This window comes from Ailuropoda melanoleuca, chromosome 9 (genome assembly GCF_002007445.2).
Source record: "Ailuropoda melanoleuca isolate Jingjing chromosome 9, ASM200744v2, whole genome shotgun sequence".
Lineage (NCBI taxonomy): Eukaryota > Metazoa > Chordata > Mammalia > Carnivora > Ursidae > Ailuropoda > Ailuropoda melanoleuca.
In genome coordinates, this window is record NC_048226.1 from 51,233,047 (window position 1) to 51,252,167 (window position 19,121).

At 42.9% G+C, this 19,121-nt stretch overlaps 1 protein-coding gene across 1 annotated transcript in view; it reads right to left on the minus strand.

Moving 5' to 3' along the window:
* TPD52 (tumor protein D52) overlaps positions 1-12,085 on the minus strand; it is an 89,601-nt gene extending 77,516 nt beyond the window's left edge. Inside the window, exon 1 of the mRNA XM_034668233.1 lies at positions 11,976-12,085. Within this exon, the coding sequence (XP_034524124.1) occupies positions 11,976-12,070 (95 nt within the window). The 5' untranslated portion in view covers positions 12,071-12,085. The remainder of the gene's footprint in view (positions 1-11,975) is intronic.
* Positions 12,086-19,121: the final 7,036 nt, after the last annotated feature.

The window sequence follows — 19,121 nt, forward strand, 5'->3', positions numbered from 1 at the left end:
GCCTTTCTTCAAAATACCTTTTCTATCAGGTTCACTGAAATGAACCCACACCGGGTTCCTTGAGGCTGTGGAGCTGCCTTCCTCACAGTGTTCAGTGCCCATTTTAATCAAACCGAAGGGTTTTCAAATTTTTTAGGTCATCTCAATCCCTTCAGCATCTCATCCAATAAGTCGTAACAGAAAAAAAAAAATCTGGGGCGCCTGGGTGGCACAGCGGTTGGGCGTCTGCCTTCGGCTCAGGGCGTGATCCCGGCGTTACGGGATCGAGCCCCACATCAGGCTCCTCTGCTGTAAGCCTGCTTCTTCCTCTCCCACTCCCCTTGCTTGTGTTCCCTCTCTCGCTGGCTGTCTCTATCTCTGTCGAATAAATAAATAAAATCTTTTAAAAAAGAAAAAAAGAAAAAAAATCTAAGAAAGCACTGTATCTATTTAAAACCTAATAAGCCCCTTAGATCTTGGTTGTTTGGAAAGAATTAACACCGTAATGAGTTACTCTGTGGGTTATTTTTTAATTTGCTTCCACACACCCCATGAGGTTCCACATACCCCATGAGGTTCCAGAAGCCTGAGACTGTCTCAGACTCTGATGAAGTTCTCCGAGAGGAGGAGGTTCACTCTATTTGGGGGAGCCCTGCTGTTAAAATCAGCACAAATTTTACTATCATTTATTGGAATGATCCCAAAGCAGAAAAGCACAAAAGTTATAGATACTCAGGTGTCCTCACAATAGAGTTTCTTGGCTTTAAAAGGAGATGCTCCCGAGAAGCTCAGAGATACCACAGCAACCTTGTTTAAGCACAGCTTGTAGGCCGAAGTGACCAATCTAAGGAGATTTTGACGGCAAGCGATCTCTGAGCACACACAGTAGTTGTCATCATAAAACTCTGAACACGTTTTCATGGCAAAGCAGTTTGCATGGTAGAGACGAAGCAGGACTATCAGGGAGCTGGTGAAATGCAAGGACTCCTTCATCTGCTTCTTTTTATCTAGAACCTCACTCAATGCCTGGCGCCCAGCACGTGCTCAAAGCATGGGAACAGGTGACCAAGAATCCTAAGAATTCTTCTCCTTCAGGAGAGCTGCACAGCAGAGGACCGCCCCCACGTCCAGCAGTCGCTTTGGGGAGCACCATCATAGCATGACCAACTAGGAAAACCTCGTGCAGACATCATGTTTTTTTACTCAAGGAATGGTAGGTGCCTCTATACACTAGAACCAATCAACATTTTCACTTGCCAGAGACAAAGGAGAAAAACAAAATTTTTTTTTGAAATTGAACTTAAAAGTAATGTCCTTTATTCACAGATTATGTCCTTCCTGATTTGGGAGGGGGTAGAGGGGTGTTAAAAATCGTACACTTATACAAAGATGGTGGGGCTTTATGTTGGTTGATTTTAATGACTTGGCAAAACAAGGAAGTGACAACCCCAGAGTGAGCTCCCCACCCCTAATTTTAATTTTACCCATCTATTAAATCAAACATATTAGCAGTGGTAGTACTGAGAGTAACACCCATTTACTCTGCCCCACCTAATACCTGCCAGACTCACTCAACACATACCACTGCTCAAGAGCCGAATAGAAAAAGAGGAATAACTGGTTTGGAAAGTGGAACACACATGAAATGCTACATTTCCTTATCAATGTAGAGTCTGACATGAGGGAAGAACACCCAGAATGGAGAAGTCAAACAATGACTTCACATAAAAAGATACATTTGGACCTATATCCTCCAGAAACTTGACTGTGAGTTTGTGAGCCATTGTTACTGAGAGCAATTCTTATCCATCCAGTGTACTGCGAACGGAAAAAATAGTTGAATATCAGTTTTAGGAAGTCTACAAAAAAGGAAAAAAGATTGGCCAGCAGCCCAAGGCCCATTTCAGGCTCAATTTCCAAAGAGCCCAATCAGCACATTTTTACAATTTCCTAGCAACTCTGGGTTAGTCCCAGCTTAGAAGCGTAATAAAACAAATTACTCAGGACTAGGTGTTAACGTGGTGAACACTGTAAAGAGTCAGGGTGTCATTATCAATCAGAACAAAAATAAACTAAAATATATACATGCTCAGCAATTTCACTTCTCTGTATTACCCTAGGCTAACACGCTTGCCCAAAGGAGTAATAAACAAAGACATTCAGTGCAGCATTTATTTATAACAGTTTAAAAAAACACTGTAAAGAACCAAAATGCCCATTAATAGAAGTTAAATGAGAGCATATTTATACGCTGAAACACTATGCAGCATTTAAAAAGAATGAAATGATCACGGGTGCGCCTGGGTGGCCCAGCTGGTTAAGTGTCCAACTCTTGATTTCAGCTCAGGTCATGATCTCAGGATCGTGAGATCAAGCCCCACATCGGGCTCTGTGCTGAGCACAGAACCTGCTTAAGATTCTCTCTCTCCCTCTTTCTCTACCCCTCCTGACACCCCTCACACTCCCTCTCTTAAAAAAAAAAAAAAATGAAATGATCACTACATAGTAGCACAGAAAGCTCTCCACGGAACAGAGCAGAAGAGAAATACGGAAGTGCATGTAGGATGGTAGTATTTGCCTTTTTGAAAGTCACACATAGGCAAAAATCTATTCTATGAGTGCTCCCAATATGTGGTCCCTGATCCAGCAGCACTGGCATCACCTGGGAACTTGCTAAAAATGCAAATTCTCAGGCCCCACCCCAGACCCACTGAATCAGCAATCTGAGTAAAGCAGTATGTTTGAACAAGCCCTCGGATGCAAGCAAAAGCTTGAGAACTGCTAGTCTACACAGGTCTGTATTCCAGTCCCTAAGGAAAGGACAGGACTCTCACCAACTGAGGTCTCTGAGCAAATATCTTTATCTGCATTCTCTCACCGTCCCACCCCACCCTTTTTTGACAAGGAGAGTGTATTCATGCATTGCTCCCATAAATTAAAAGTAACTTTTTTTAGATACTACAGGGACTAGGAGGGGATTGGAGAAATGGTTGAATAAGCAACTATGGTAGAGGAAAAGCTGCTGGAATAGGAGAATGGAGGTTCCCTGTGAGCTACTGAACTGTTGGAGGTCGCAAAAAATCATGAAAAACAGCCAAGTAGGAATTTTACTCCAGAACTCTCACTAGCGTCTCAGTGAGTTCGGCTGATCTCAGAGTGTACGCGACAGTCAACTCTAGTACACTGGACAGCCACCTACCAAAGAATAAGAGAATAAAGCAGACATTGTTTTGGGAGAGCTGAAGTATCACAAAGTCTTCTGTTGTCCTGTTTTGTTGATTCCTTAGCCCAAAAGTGGTTGATTCCTTAGCCCCACTGCAGTGGCAAAACTGCTCCCAGCCCCCACTGTCATCTTATATTTGCTGGGGCTGTTTGCCTGGTCAGCAGGGAAAAGGAGACAGGAAAGAGGGCTTTGTTTTTTTTTTTTTTTTAAAGATTTTTTTTATTATTTATTCGACAGAAATAGAGACAGCCAGCGAGAGAGGGAACACAAGCAGGGGGAGAGGGAGAGGAAGAAGCAGGCTCATAGCAGAGGAGCCTGACGTGGGGCTCGATCCCATAACGCCGGGATCACGCCCTGAGCCGAAGGCAGGCGCTTAACCGCTGTGCCACCCAGGCGCCCCAGGAAAGAGGGCTTTGAAATCTAACTAATGTTAGGAACAAATGATAGTAGCTACTATCCCTTGAAGCCTTGACATCTCCTTTCCGAGTTGTGGGGCCTAGAAATGCATACGCACACACACACACAAACACACACCTGTATTTTATTTTTCATTAACTTCACAGAAGTAAAATCAACCATTACTGCCAATATTTATGAACATAAACACTCAAGTGTAGTCTGGAATCCACTTTAAAATAAGGTAATGGAAACCTGTAATACAAAAATAGGATTAGCTATATTTAATTTTCAGCTGAGAGATGACAATAAGAGATAACCTTTTAATCTCCCTATTATTGCTACAAGTCATGTTCCAAACTAGGAATAAAAACAAGTGGTTATTTTATAAAGAATTATTAATTTTCCACTTCTGAATTTTTTAAGCAAGAATATAGGTGATCTGGGGGCGCCTGGGTGGCAGAGCGGTTGGGCGTCTGCCTTCGGCTCAGGGCGTGATCCCGGCGTTGTGGGATCGAGCCCCACGTCAGGCTCCTCTGCTATGAGCCTGCTTCTTCCTCTCCCACTCCCCCTGCTTGTGTTCCCTCTCTCAATGGCTGTCTCTATCTCTGTCTTATAAATAAATAAAAAATCTTAAAAAAAAAAATCCATATTATAAAAAAAAAAAAAAAGAATATAGGTGATCTGATGTCAAAAATGCAGGAATTGCCCTTGACACACATCCTACAACAGCTTAAAAAGCCAACATCTAAAACAGCCTGGATATTCTTACCTTAACTGTGCGATAAAAGATCAAGTAGAAGTTTCACTCTCTATAACAAGTACTCTTCAAGTCTCACCGAAGAGAAAAAGCAGAATAAGAGTACATTTTCACTGCTGGGTTTTGGGAACATCAGCTTCTTCATTTTCAAGCTTTATTCTCTTGGATATTGCGAGGTCATCACAACCCACTTGTTCTTTGACATAAGCAAAACCCCATGCTCAAAGTGACTGCAGACCTACAAAGAAACAGCTGTGTGCCATTCAATTATCTGGGCCATGCTTCTCCATGGTACAGAGAAAAATCATCTCTTTTTAGCCTGAAAGCAAGCACAGTTTTCCTTCTCATTTCCCACCATTCAGCCAATTTTTTTCTTCCTTTAACAAGGCCAAATTTTTAGCTGTATCCATTTAAGAAACTTGGGTTCTTTAGTTAGAGAAGATGAAGCAAAAAGTTAAAGCCTCATATAATAGAAATACCCCATTTTTTTAAAAGACAAGATTTAACACTACATAAAGAGTAATAAAGAAAAACATGATTTACCTCTAAAGAGAACAGACTTAAAACTTGAGAAAAAGACCACAGGGTAAGGTGGTAAGACATATGAAGAGATCATTTTGTAATATGCCCCCACTGTAACAGCTCTATTCCTAAATGAGTTAGGAAGCAAGTTAAAAGCAAGACAGGATAGAATGGCCTTTGTGTTAATACAGGTAGGAGCAGGCCTGAGCATTTACCAAGCCCTGCACCTCTCTGTTAACTTAGATAACAGAATGCTGCAACCCCGGGAGGCCTTTACCTTCCTGGGGCACCTTCTAGAACAGACATTTCTGAATACTCAGGAACTTGCCTCTACCTCCCCCACGGCTGCACACCTCAGAAGAAGGTCAGTCCTGAACGTTTTTCCTCCCCCACTCCCCGCCCCAGCTCCATCAGGAGATGAGGGGCCAGCCTGATCTTTGGGGGGGCCGGAGGACCAGGCCAGCCTGCAACAGTGACTGACAGAATCACGCGGGCAGAAGCCAACTCCACCTGGACTGCCATGGAGGGACCCAAGGCAGCTGCAGCACCAGGTCGAGGTCCGAAATTTGCTGTGAAAACATGCTTCCTCAAACGCACCCCTCCCCCCCAACACCAACTACATTTAATATCCAACACGGTGACTGGCAAATCCAGCTTTAAAGAAGATCTCTTCTCTGAAAGAAGTCAGGCACAAGCAGGTCTCCGGTTCCCTTTGAACAGAGGAAACCTGATATCCTGAAGGCCTGCCAAAGAAAGCAGCCTGTGTTTCAAGTACATTCTTGTGATTAAGAACCTGAATAGTGACTGGACAGGGTGTGCGCAGGGGAGGGGGGAGGGCCAGCAGACAAATATTTGTGAATACGGGAAATGAGGTCTGTACTTGGGTTTTTACTTTCATTAAAATGTGCTTATGTTTCCCTTAGTATATCTGTCCCTTAATTAACAGGTATTTTCAAAGGATGATGCTGAGACACAAACAAATAAATGTGGGAGAAGGGTACTTAAGATGACAGAGGTCTCTAGGCCTTTTTACTTAAAAGAAATGTTTTATTGCTTCGCTTTTATACACATTTGCCCACTAAGATGATGCTTAACTTACAGGGAAAAAATGGTAAAGAATTCCTGCAAAACGGGGCACCTGGGTGGCTCAGTCGTTAAACATCTGCCTTCCCACTCAGGCCATGATCCCAGGGTCCTGGGATCGAGCCCCGCATCGGGCTCCCTGCTCGGCGGGAAGCCTGCTTCTCCCACTCCCACTTGCCCTGCTGGTGTTCTCTCTCTCACTGTGTCTCTCTCCATCCAATAAATAAATAAAATCTTTAAAAAAATAAAAATAAAAATAAACACATGAAGTACAGCTGCTTGAACTTCAAGATGCCAGGTACTGAAGGAAGTGAGTGACGGCACTTCCCAAAAAGCCCCAGGGGCGCTGCCCACTGGCTTCTGCTGGAAGGAAAAAAATGAATTCCTCAAATGGTGTTCAAGTGTCCTCAGGCAGGCCAGACGGGTTAAGGGAACGCTTCTTTTCCTGCACTTCCACATCTCGGCATGGCCTTCTTCCCAAAACAGCAGTCGCAAGACTGTACCTGCAGACCCAAGACTCTGCTAGACTGGCATCCAAACATTTCAGTCATCCGCGCTGAACACCAAGATTCGCAGGCAAAATTCTGTACATTGGAGACTCGGGATTTTTAAATAAATCTGCTCCGTGTTAGCAGAACTATGTCTGTAACAAATGCATTTAAAATAAGGTCGCTCAGGGTGCCCGGGTGGCTCTGTGGGTTAGGCATCTGACTCTGCGTTTCGGCTTAGGTCATGATCGCTGGGTCCTGGGATCGAGCCCCGAGAGAGATGCTCTCTCTCCCTCTCCCCCTCCAGGGAGTGCACACACTCTCTCTCTCAAAATAAAAAAGTTAATTCAAGTAAAATAAAATAAAATAAGGTCTCTCTACATGACTGAGAGGCGGTAAATATTGTAAACTATAGGATACTGGGTAGTTCTTTAAGCCCCCCACACTTCACACTCCCTCATCAGTAAGATGGAAAAGGAAGAGTACCTCTGAGCAGAGCTGAAGAGAGGCTCGAATAAGGCATTTGCTGCCCTGACTTGCGTGGCTGGGGCCAGGCCCAGGGGCTCAACGAATAGACTGTGAGCATCACTGCCAAATAAAATTCCTCCTTCCCACACAATACAGGTTGAAAAGAACTAAGAATTTCAAATTCTTCCAAAGCTGAAAGGCCCAAACCATCCCCATCTCACCTTCTGCACCCTTCCATTCACTGTGCCAACCTCTAAAGAAACGGGCAGAACTACCACACTCTCTGTGGCAGGGCACACCGTGAAGGGCCCGGTAACATTTTTCTTTTGTTCAGCACCGAAAATACAGAGGTGAAGTAGTGGTATTAATAAGAAAATGAACACATATTAAAAATTGCCCATGGGGGCGCCTGGGGGGCTCAGTCGGTTGAGTGTCCCAACTCCTCATCTCAGCTCAGGTCTTGATCTCAGGATCCTCAGTTCAAGTCCCACACTGGGCTCCACGCTGGGTGTGGAGACTACTTAAAAACAAAAACAAAAATCCCCCAAAACTGCATTTTATTGCCAAAAGCAAAAGGGTGACTGGGTGAACAGGCCCCTGGGTCAGGAGAAGGAGAGTCAGAGTGCCTGGGGGTTCCCTGTTACGCTGCTGTATGGGCAAATGTGCATGAAAGCCCCACGGAGCCCAGATGGGAGGGGTACCCACCCCAGAGCCTCCTCCTCAGCTCAGGGAGCTGGAGCACTTGCCAGCGGCCACCAGGTCCAAGGATCCAAAGTGGAAGTGACAATGTGACAGTGTCCATGCTCTGGGATAGCACAGGATTAGAACAGCAATTGAATAACCACTTCCTTCAATTCCTTTAATTGATAAATAAAAATTAAAAAATTCCCCTTCCAAGGGCACCTGGGTGGCACAGCGGTTAAGCATCTGCCTTCGGCTCAGGGCGTGATCCCAGCGTTATGGGATCGAGCCCCACATCAGGCTCCTCTGCTATGAGCCTGCTTCTTCCTCTCCCACTCCCCCTGCTTGTGTCCCCCCTCTCGCTGGCTGTCTCTATCTCTGCCAAATAAATAAAATCTTTAAAAATAAAAAAATAAAAAAATAAATTTAAAAAATTCCCCTTCCAGTAAATTTTAAAAATTATGCAGCCTCTAAGTTTTTCTACTTTGCCCAGAATCCATACAGAGACCCAAAGAGTTAAACAAATAAAGTATGAGTTTTGAAAATTCCCAACTAATAATCTGAAACTTTTTCTAAGGTTTTAATCATTACACACATGCTGAAAGAGAAAGACCTAAATTAACATCACAATAGCAATGAAATTAATTAATAATAGATGAACAAACTAGGAAATCTGCTTCTAGGGTTGTTTTGTTTTTTTTTTTTAATTTCCACAGGAAAAAAGCTAATACTAATAGGAAACATAAAATAATGCTTAACATAGGGGCACCTGGGTGGCACAGCAGTTAAGCGTCTGCCTTCGGCTCAGGGCGTGGTCCCGGCGTTATGGGATCGAGCCCCACATCAGGCTCCTCCGCTATAAGCCTGCTTCTTCCTCTCCCACTCCCCCTGCTTGTGTTCCCTCTCTCGCTGGCTGTCTCTATCTCTGTCAAATAAATAAATAAAATCTTTAAAAAAAATAATAATGTTTAACATAATACTAATAGGAAACATAAAATAATGTATAAATCCATGAAATCCCCTAAGTAAAAGCAAAATAAAAAGAACAAGAACAAAACTCTTGAGTTCCATTTTATGGCCCAAAATGGGGAAAGATAAAAAGAGAAGACGAAAATGAAAATTCGGTGGAGAAAAAAGACAGGAAAAGAGAGAAAAGCTAAGGAAGAAGGAATAGCAAAGCTGGATGACAGATGCACAGAAAAATGCAGCATGCCAAGAGAAAACTGAGAGGAGCTGAAGGAGAGATGTGTGATTTGAGGTTTACGCTTCACTTTGGATTTTACGGAATTATCAAAGTTCTCTAGTGTACTTTGAAAAGTTGGTTGTTTCAGCAGAGTTCATGGCTTTTCAAACTTAACAGCTACAGTTGCCATTATAAATAGAATAATCAGACTAGGAAAACATCATCAGACCAGCTGCAGTGACCACAGCCCCAGCCAGAGGCAAATCGTCCAACCAGTAAGACTCCCAGGACTGGAGTCCCTTCTGGAGGTTAAAAAGAGGAAGTCTGAGAACAGATTATAATTCTGGGAAAAATAAAAGCCCCTAAATCACGAGAAATCTGTCATGTTATCTTTACTACTAGTCAAAATGTTCATTTACTCCCTGAAGCAATGAACAATCCATTTAAAAATCACCAGAAGAATCGAGGAAAGGTATGTCTCCCTTCCAACAATGACCCAAGAGAAATAACTGATGGACTCCAGTTTGGGACCTGCCACTCGGGACTGAAAATCATTTCTCAAGAGAACCTGGACGAGCATATTTGACAAATCCAGACACGCTGCACACATGAATCCCCCAGCCGAGACACTCCACGACCGAAGTGAGCACTCACAACTTCAGATGTGCCCTGAGAAATCCCCAGTTTTAAAAAAATTGTAATAATAATCACAGCTTCACGAGGATTTGGCTCAAATGTCACCTCTAGGCAAAATTGCTTCTCTGGCTCTCACACCACCCCGAGAATGTATAATACTGCACTTTGATTTTGCAAATATTTAATAAGTACTTATTCTCTGCAAGGCTGTTACCATTAAAGTGAATTATTGCTCGCGGACTTGAGCTCCTTGAAGGTCAAACTCTAGGATATGACTATTAAAATACACTTTGCATTAAACGCACCTTAACTAAAACCAGTGACATATAGAATAATAGCAAAGCTAGTTACTCTCCCCGGCCTCTGGTTTCTTCCTCTATACACTTTGCATTAAACGCATCTTAACTAAAACCAGTGACATATAGAGTAATAGCAAAGCTAGTTACTCTCCCCGGCCTCTGGTTTCTTCCTCTCATTTTACAAACACGCACAAAGGTCAAACTACCACCCTCTCTGCACTCAAAAACAAAGCCAACACTCAATACAGGCAAGCAAATCCCACCCCACCCCACCCCACCCCACCCCATGGAGCCTGAATCTCTCAACACTACATACCATGGGTACTTAGCACCAGCCAATATCTACTCTTTCTGCCCAATCCACTTGGGCTCCCCACAGCCTTGAAAGCTGAACTCCCTGTGGCTTAACTTGCACCTTCCTCTCCCTGCCCTGAAACGTTCACCTCCAAGTTCTGCTCTCCTTTTACTCCACTTTTTTTCCTGGGCCATCTCAGCAACTTAATAGCTTCCACTGCCACGTCTCCCAAACCTCGATATCCCGCCCCGCTCCCCCTCTTGGAGATCCGTATTTCACTCCTGAACCTACCCACATAAATGTCTCACGTGACAATAACAGACACTCTTCCCACCAAAAGTGGAGTCCCACCTCCCTCTCCTTGAATATGGGCTGGCCTTCAAGGCACATTTCCAACAGGAGGAGGAGGAAGTAACGCCGGAGGCTAGGTCATACAAAGCCACACAGCTTCTGCCTGCCTCTCTCTTAGGAGTCACACCTTGGGGGCCCTTAGGCCACACGTTACAAGGCTGGGCACCCTGAGGCTGCCTCCTGTTGGGTATACAGCACAGTCTCCGGCAAAAAGCAACACTCAACACAGGCAAGCAAATAACCATCATCAAACAGACTCACACTGGAGACCATGCAGAGACAGGTGCCAAGGACCCCAACTGCTTGGGTCTTCCCAGTACAATGCCCCTCATAGGAGTGAGTAAGCCTTCAGATGATCCCCACCTCATACTTCAAGTCGCCCCAGCTGAGGCTGAGCAGATACAAGCTGTCCCCACCAAGCCCCGTCCAAATGACAGATCTGTGACCATAATAGAGGCTGTTATTTTAAACCACTAGGTTTTAACATGGTTTGTTATGCAGCTCTGGACAACCGGAAAGACCTCAAATGTGACATACCCCAAACTAAATTCATTATCTCCCTCCCTGCATCTGCTCTTCTTTCTAGATTTTCTATCCCAGTTCCTGTTCCATGCAATCTGAAAGTCCTTCTCTACTCTTCTCTACCCTCAGATCCCCTCCACCCCTGACATCTGAGACACTGTAACCCAGTGGTCTCTCAGGAATCCAGCACCCCCACCTCTGGTGTGAAAATTAATAAAGGGAAACCTCACTAAAATGGAGTTGGGAGGGTGCGCAGGGAGAACTCTCTTGCACTACCACTCTTTGCAGTCAATTGCAGATCCAATAGGAAGAGACAGCACCGTGCACATAGATACTACTTTACTATCCCAGCAGGAAGAAGGAAGGCTTCCTCCTGCCCCAAGAGCCCAGCCAATGAGAGCCAGTCCCAGCTTAGCCAATGAAAAGCCACTATAACTTAGAACTGCCAGTTCAGGGGCGCCTAGGCGGCTCAGTCTGTTGAGCATCAGACTCCTGGCTTCAGCTCAGGTCATGATCTCAGGGTGGCGGGTTCGAGCCTAGTGTAGGACTCCATGCTCAGGGCAGAGTCTGTTTGAGATTCTTTCCCCTCCCTCTCCTTCTGTTTCTCCCCCTGCTCCCATGCATGTGCACACACTGTCTCTCTCTCTCTCTCTCTCTCTCTCTCTCTCTCAAATAAATAAAATCTTATTAAAAAAAAAAAAGGAACTCCCAGTTTACCCAATGGACTTTTTTGTTTATGACAGTCTTCCCAGCTTCCCACTTTCTTCTACAAGAGCATTCCTCTCCTTTGTTTGGTGGACTTGCCTATGGTTTTGCCAGTTTACCTGTCCTGGATTGCAATTCTGTTATTCCCAAATAAACCCATCTTTTGCTGGTAAAATAACTGGCAGCTTTATTTCTTAAGGTTAACACTGGCTAAGAATACAGTGACGCTCTTCACCTGGTATGCTAGTACCCTCTATTCAACTGCCAAAATAATATCCAAAAACTGAACTCCCAGCACCTAACCACCTACTAATCACCTACAGAACACAGTCCTGATTTCTGCTCCTGGCACACCACCGCCCCTCCCCCCACTCAGGTGACTACCTGAGACTCTGGATCCAGGGGAATTCTGAGGATTCACAAACACCGTTTTGCCCTTTCATGCCACAGTACCGTTGCACGTGTTGACTCTCCTCCATGATTTCCCTTCCTCATCCTTCTTTCTCTTACCGCTGACAAAGATTCCTGCTTAGCCTTCCAGTCCAAGCTCAAAGGTTATGTACTTGGAGAATCTTTTCGGATGACCCAACCGGACTTGCTCACTTCCTCCTCCATCAGTTATGCAAGCCCTTACAACACCCACTTCACTATACTGACCTAGTTCTCTGTTTCTCGGTCCAGCCTGTGAGCCTCATGTTTGCCCCCAAATAAATCAAATGTTTGATTTGAACTGGAAACCATTAAGTGAGTCTTTTACAGAAACATCATATATCCAGTTTCAGAATCAATACTATTCGGCACCAAAGCTAGTCACAGATTTTAACTTAATTTTCTCGGATATGTAGAGTATTATTAGCTTCAAGGAGGTGCAGTGCCTTACCCAGTATCTCATAACCAGAATGATGATGAAGCCAGATTCTGAACCCAGATAGAAGTTTGAGTCCAGCACTCTTTGCCCTAAACATTTACAATCAGTGCTTTGGCACAGGGACAGACACACAGCCATATTCTGGCAAAGATATACCCCTTAGTGGCCCCACTCCCACGGCTGCTCCCACAGCACGCTGCTCTTCTGAACCACACCTTTGAAAGGAAAAGGACACTGCACGTAACTCTTAGGTAGTATCACGTGTTGTGTAAGGACATGTATTCCATAGCAAAATATCCCAAATTTAAAACCCAGATGTGTCTGTATCAAGCTGTGTGCCCCTGGAGAAGTTTCTCTTCCATTGCTTTACACCTGTTTCTTCCTGTGTAAAGCAGGGATATTAAGAGCACTGCTCATGGGTTTCTTGTGAAGGTATTCATTCAGAACGTAACGTGGCATATAAAATACACTCAGCAAATGCTGTCTCTGGTGATAGGAGTTGGAGGAGTATTTCTAAAAGGGACCCAGTAAAAACCCCAGCTGGAAGAGTTAGGTAATTACAATGCAGGGCTGAAGCTGTGGCCCTTCAGATTCCAATTTTATTTTAATTAGTTAGGGAAAAGAAAAACCACCAACATTTCTAAGACGTATGAAGTACCTCCAGGACTTTAAACTGGTGAACAAACATCGCTTCAACTTTTCTGGGGCTCCTGGTGCTTCTCTTAGAGACAAGAGGCGTGGGACACAGTTTCTGTAGCACTCACCACATCTGGCACAGTATGTATGGGGAAGTCATGATCAATCAGCTTCTGTTTCCTCATATATAGAATGAAAATAATACCTATCTTATCACCCACCAGCATTAAAAGACTCAAATGAAATAATATGTAGAAAAATGGATAAGAGTTTTGCAAAAGCCAGGAGGTGGCATCACCATCATCCCCAACAGCATTCTGAGTTCTAATAAAGCGATATACCAAAAGTGATACACTCACTTGAGGCCAGAACAATAGGTTGGTCATTCTTTTGCTAGGTGCTCCAGTGGTCAAAACGTTTGCATTTTTCTCTCTTTGCAGAATTCTCATTCTGGTTTAGTAGCATGTACTTTCCACCACTGTCAACACACCCCTTGCCCTTCTCAATCGTATTCAAAGAGAACTTCTAAAATGTATTGAGACCATTCCTGCCTCCTAAGCTCAGCACACATTTGAAGCAAATCACTAACTTTCGTAAAACAACATAGGAAACATATTTACGAAAGTATTTATGAACACTACAGCAACATGCTTTAGAGACCAGAAACATAACCCTCACTGTCTCTTCCTCTATCTGTATACGTATACACACACAGTCAGCATAATACTTCAGAAGTAAAGTACCAATTTGGCTTCTATTTACAGATTTTCAGTGATTTTATATTAAACTATAAGCACATTTGGAACATATATTTTTTTAAAGATTTTATTTATTTATTCGACAGAGACAGAGACAGCCAGTGAGACAGGGAACACAAGCAGGGGGAGTGGGAGAGGAAGAAGCAGGCTCCTAGCAGAGAAGCCTGATGTGGGGCTCGATCCCATAACACCAGGATCACACCCTGAGCCGAAGGCAGACGCTTAACTGCTGTGCCACCCAGGCGCCCCTGGAACATATATTTTTGTCTCTCTGCCAAACCATTAACCCTCCCTAATTCTTACCCATTCTATCTAATCCCATCTGACTCTATCTAGGCTAGAAATCTTTCCAATTAATTATGTACAATAGGGCACACACTTATAGAGTGCCTGCTATAGACACAATTGACTGAGTGCTAGAATACAAATTTAAGAACATTCTTCTGTTCTAGTGACACTTTATCTCTAGCCAAGTACAGATCCCAGCACGTTGGATAAACTACTATCTTTATTCCTATAGTCCTACTGATTGTACCATATGTTCCCTTTCACACTGCAGTGCCTCCAACAAAGCTCAGAATACAACGGGTGAAGTTTGATCCTAACAGTAAACTCCCAATCCAAAACTTTATCAAGGTCACATTTTATGTGATTTTTTTAACCTGACATTTATGTTTGCATAGCTGTAACATGAACTACACCATGCCTATAAGCCGAGGCATGTAAATTAACAGTCCTGCCTAAAACCACTATTTTTAGCACTGACTGATTACAAAAGTGTCCTAAGAGAGAAGACTTAAAGACACAGAGAAGGAAGAACTGAAAGCTACTCAGAGCCATGCAAATTACTCCAAAAAAATGTCACCTAGAAAATATTTGCTTACTACTGTATTTTGTTAGTAAAAACAACATTATAAAGGTCCAACATAACCAAAATGAAAATAAAAACAGGAAAAATAGGGGCGCCTGGGCGCCTGGGTCGGCTCAGGGCATGATCCTGGCGTTCCGGGATGGAGTCCCACATCGGGCTCCTCCACTGGGAGCCTGCTTCTTCCTCTCCCACTCCCCCTGCTTGTGTTCCCTCTCTCGCTGGCTGTCTGTCACATAAATAAATAAAATCTTTAAAAAAAAAAAACAGAAAAAATAAATATGTGCCACACAACACAAAGGTTTTATAAGGGCATGAGGTGGGGATGATGAGAAGGCCAAGACACACCAAGATCCCAAGTGTAGAAAGTGAGTAAGTAACAATTTCAAGAGGAGAAGAAAAATGGTTATTAACATATATAACCTCTCTAGTAGATGGAGAAATTTTAAATGGGAAGAGATGACACTTTTCCCCTATAAAGTTCACAATACTTTTTTTGTTAAGGCAATGACATCTGTCCAGCAAAGGAAACAACCAAGAGTGAAACAACAACTTACTTAATGGGAGAAAATATGTGCAAACCACTCATCTCATAAGGGCTTAGTATCCATAATATAGAAAGAACTCCTACAACTTGACAACAGTAACAAAAACAAATAATCCAATCAAAAAACGGGCAAAGGACTTCAAAAGCCATTTCTCTGGAGAAGACATCCAGATGGCCAACAAGCATCTGAAAAGACAATCTACATCACTGTCATCAGAGAAGCGCAAATCAAAACCACAATCAGCTATCCCTTCACACCCATTAGGATAGCCACTATCAAAATAAATAAACAAACAAACAAACAGACTAACAAGTATTGCTGAGGATGCAGAGAAACAAGAAGCTTTCAACCTCCCCCGTCCATTTGTTGCTCCCCGCCTCATGCCTTCCCTCTTCCCATTAAAATAACTGTTGGTGGGGAGCACCTGGGTGGTTCAGTCAGTTGAACAACCAACTGTTGGTTTCAGCTCAGGTCATGATCTCAGGGAGATCAAGCCTTGCATCAGCTCCCCTCAGGGTGTGCAGCCTGCTTAAGATTCTCTCTCTCTCTCCCCTCCTCTGCCCTTCCCACCCCTTCCTCTAAGAAAGAAAGGAAGGAAGGGAGGGAGGAAGGGAGAGGAGGGAGGGAGGGAAGGGTGGGGAGAGTAGGGGAGGGAGGGGAGGGAAGGAAGGGAGAGAGGGGAGGGGAGGTAGAGAAGGAGAGGGAGAAGATCCATGCAAACAGGATTTCTGTTGAATTTTCACCAGGCAAATTGATTCTAATGTTCATTTGGAAATGAAATCTGGCAAGAATAGCTAGGGGAAAAAAAAATCTAACAATAAAAAGAAAAACAGAGGGGCACCTGGCTGGCTCAGCTGGTGGAGCATGTGACTCTTGATCTCAGGGTCATGAGGTCAAGCTCCATGATGCGCATGGGACCTACTTAAAAAAAAGAAAAGAAAAGAAAAGAAAAGAAAAGAAAAGAAAAGAAAAGAAAAGAAAAGAAAAGAAAAAAGAAAAATAGAGTAATCAGGGGAGACCAGCCCCTCCAGGTATTTTTACACATTATGAAGCTACAATAACTTAGTTTAGTTGCTGGGAATGCACAGACAGATTGATGGAAAAGAAAAGAAAACAGAAATTTAGTATATGACAACAGTAGTATTTCAAATCAGCAAAGGAACAATCCATTATTCAGTGACTGGTATTGGGCAACTGAGTCGCCAATGGGGGGGGGGTGTTAAGAGTCATACCTGACACTTTTTATCAAAATAAACTCCAGATGGATGAAAGATTTAAACGTGAAAAACAGAACCATAAAAACAGAAACTCAGAGTGAGGATGGCATTTCTAGGAATGATTCAAAAGCTAGAAGCTAAAAAAAAAACAGCCATCAATTAGTATTTCTACTTGGAAAAAAAAATCACTACCAAGTCAAAAGAGTAAAGACAAATGAGGGAAAAAATAATACATTAGCAATTCATATCGTGGACAGAGGGCTACATTCTGCAAATCTACATTCTGCAAATCGAGGGGAAAAAAGAAAACAGAAATTGGGCAAACTATATGATCTGACATTTCATAGAAAATGAAATACAGATCTTAAACTTACCAAACCACCTTCATATTAAAAAATATATATATAATAAAACAAATGCTAAGAAACCCCTCTTCCCGTATAGGATAAGCAGAGATGAGAAAGTGTGACAACACCTAGGCCGAATGATGGAGGGAAGCAGATGCCCACACACTGCTGCGGGAGTCGAACTGGGCGTCACTTCTACCCAGCAGGATTTTGCACTATCCAAACTGAACAGTTATATTCTTCTAAGAATCCTTCCTACAGACATACTGGCACATTTGTCGAATGACTTGCATGCAAATTCATTTGCTGCAGATTTGTTTAAAAAGCAACATATCAGGGGAAACCTAAATGGCCATCAATAGGGAACAAGTCAAATATCACCAATTATGATACATAACACGGTACACCTACAGACAGCCATTAAAATGAAGCAGCTCTATATAACACTATGCTGAATGATCTCTAAAACATATATTGTATTTAAATAGAGGAAGTCACGGGCTAAACGATTTGTATGCTACAGTTAATATAATATACCCACATACACATATATTCAAATATAAGTGTATGGATACCTACATGGATAGAATCTCTCTGGATGGAAAGATAAGAAACTGCTACAAGGGCGGCATTGCTATCCTCGGGAAATACCCCCTCCCCCAACTGAGACAGGAACTGGAGGAAGATTTACATTTTGCAACTTTTTAGTCAGTTTGAATTTTAAGCGTATACATTAATTACCTGGTCACAGTAGTCAAAATGATGTTAGAAAAGTATATTTTTAAAATATATTGAGGTTTTTTTTTTCGTTTTTTTTTTCAAAAGGAGTTCTAACAGGACGCCTAGGCGCTGAGCAGTCGCTCAGTTGGTTAAGCATCTGCCTTCAGCTCAGGTCAGGATCCCAGAGTCCCAGGATTGAGCCCCACACTGGGTTCCCTGTTCAGCAGGGAATCTCCTCCTCCCTCTGCCTGTCACTCCCCCTGCTAGCGCTCTCTCACTCTCTCTGACAAATAAACAAATAAAATCTTTAAAAAAAAAAGGGGGGGGAGTTACAAGGGGTGTCTGGCTGGCTCAGTCAGAAGAGCATGTGACTCTTGATCTTGGGGTCCTGAGTTTGAGCCCCATGTAGGGTACAGAGATCACTTAAATATATTTAAAAACTTAAAAAATTTTTAAAAAGGAGTTATAAAATGAAATATTCAATAAGAAATTATTTTGTGACTTGTTTAAAAGGATAGATAGATGTATGGATGCATATAAACCAATACGCTAATAATGATTTTTCAAAGTAGGATTACGGGTGATTTTTTTCTTTTTCTCTGTCTGTATTTTCTGATTTTTCTAAAATGAACAACAATTCACAGCTACCAAAATGTATTTTTAATTTAAACAATTTTTTAACTTCAACTAAACATTAAATCATTTGATCCCTTGGATATTTTTCTAAAAAAACATATTGCTAAGATTATGGTTTCTGTACCATATGCAAATAAAATCTGGGAAAGACTTTACATCAGACAACAATTAAAACAGAAATAATGAATCCAGCCCACAACAAAAGGATTAGAAGCACGGAAATTCAGGGGATTTTGTTGTTCTTTTTGGTTTCACACTGGAAGTATATCTGCTTTTATTGTGTGCATAGATTATTCCGTTTTGAGATCCTGCTGAAAGATCACAACCCCTCCTACCACTCAGCTTGTGCCCTAGAGACCAGGCAGGGTGCTGCATAAAATAAATGCAGGAAGTGAATTTCTTTTTTTTTTTTTTTAAAGATTTTATTTATTTATTTGACAGAGATAGAGACAGCCAGCGAGAGAGGAACACAAGCAGGGGGAGTGGGAGAGGAAGAAGCAGGCTCATAGCGGAGGAGCCTGATGTGGGGCTCGATCCCACAACGCCGGGATCACGCCCTGAGCTGAAGGCAAACGCTTAACCGCTGTGCCACCCAGGCGCCCCAGGAAGTGAATTTCAACAACAAAGACATCAGCACTACAAGGAAAGTGGGACCTGGCTAAAGAAACCCAGAACTGCAGTGGGTCAAATCCTGAGATCTGTGAGCAGACCCTCCACAGCTTTATCCATTCATCTCTACATTTGTTTTACTTTTAAAGAAGTGACCTCTCACCATTCTATTATTTCAAAGGCATAATTACAATGCTGAAATTACAGTGACCTATCATTGTGTTACTTTTATTGCAGCCTTCTCCTCTCCCAGGTTTTTGGCTGCAGCAGCCTTCCCTCTCTCCCTGAAAAAAAAAAAAAAAAAGCTTTGGGGGGTGGGGGGG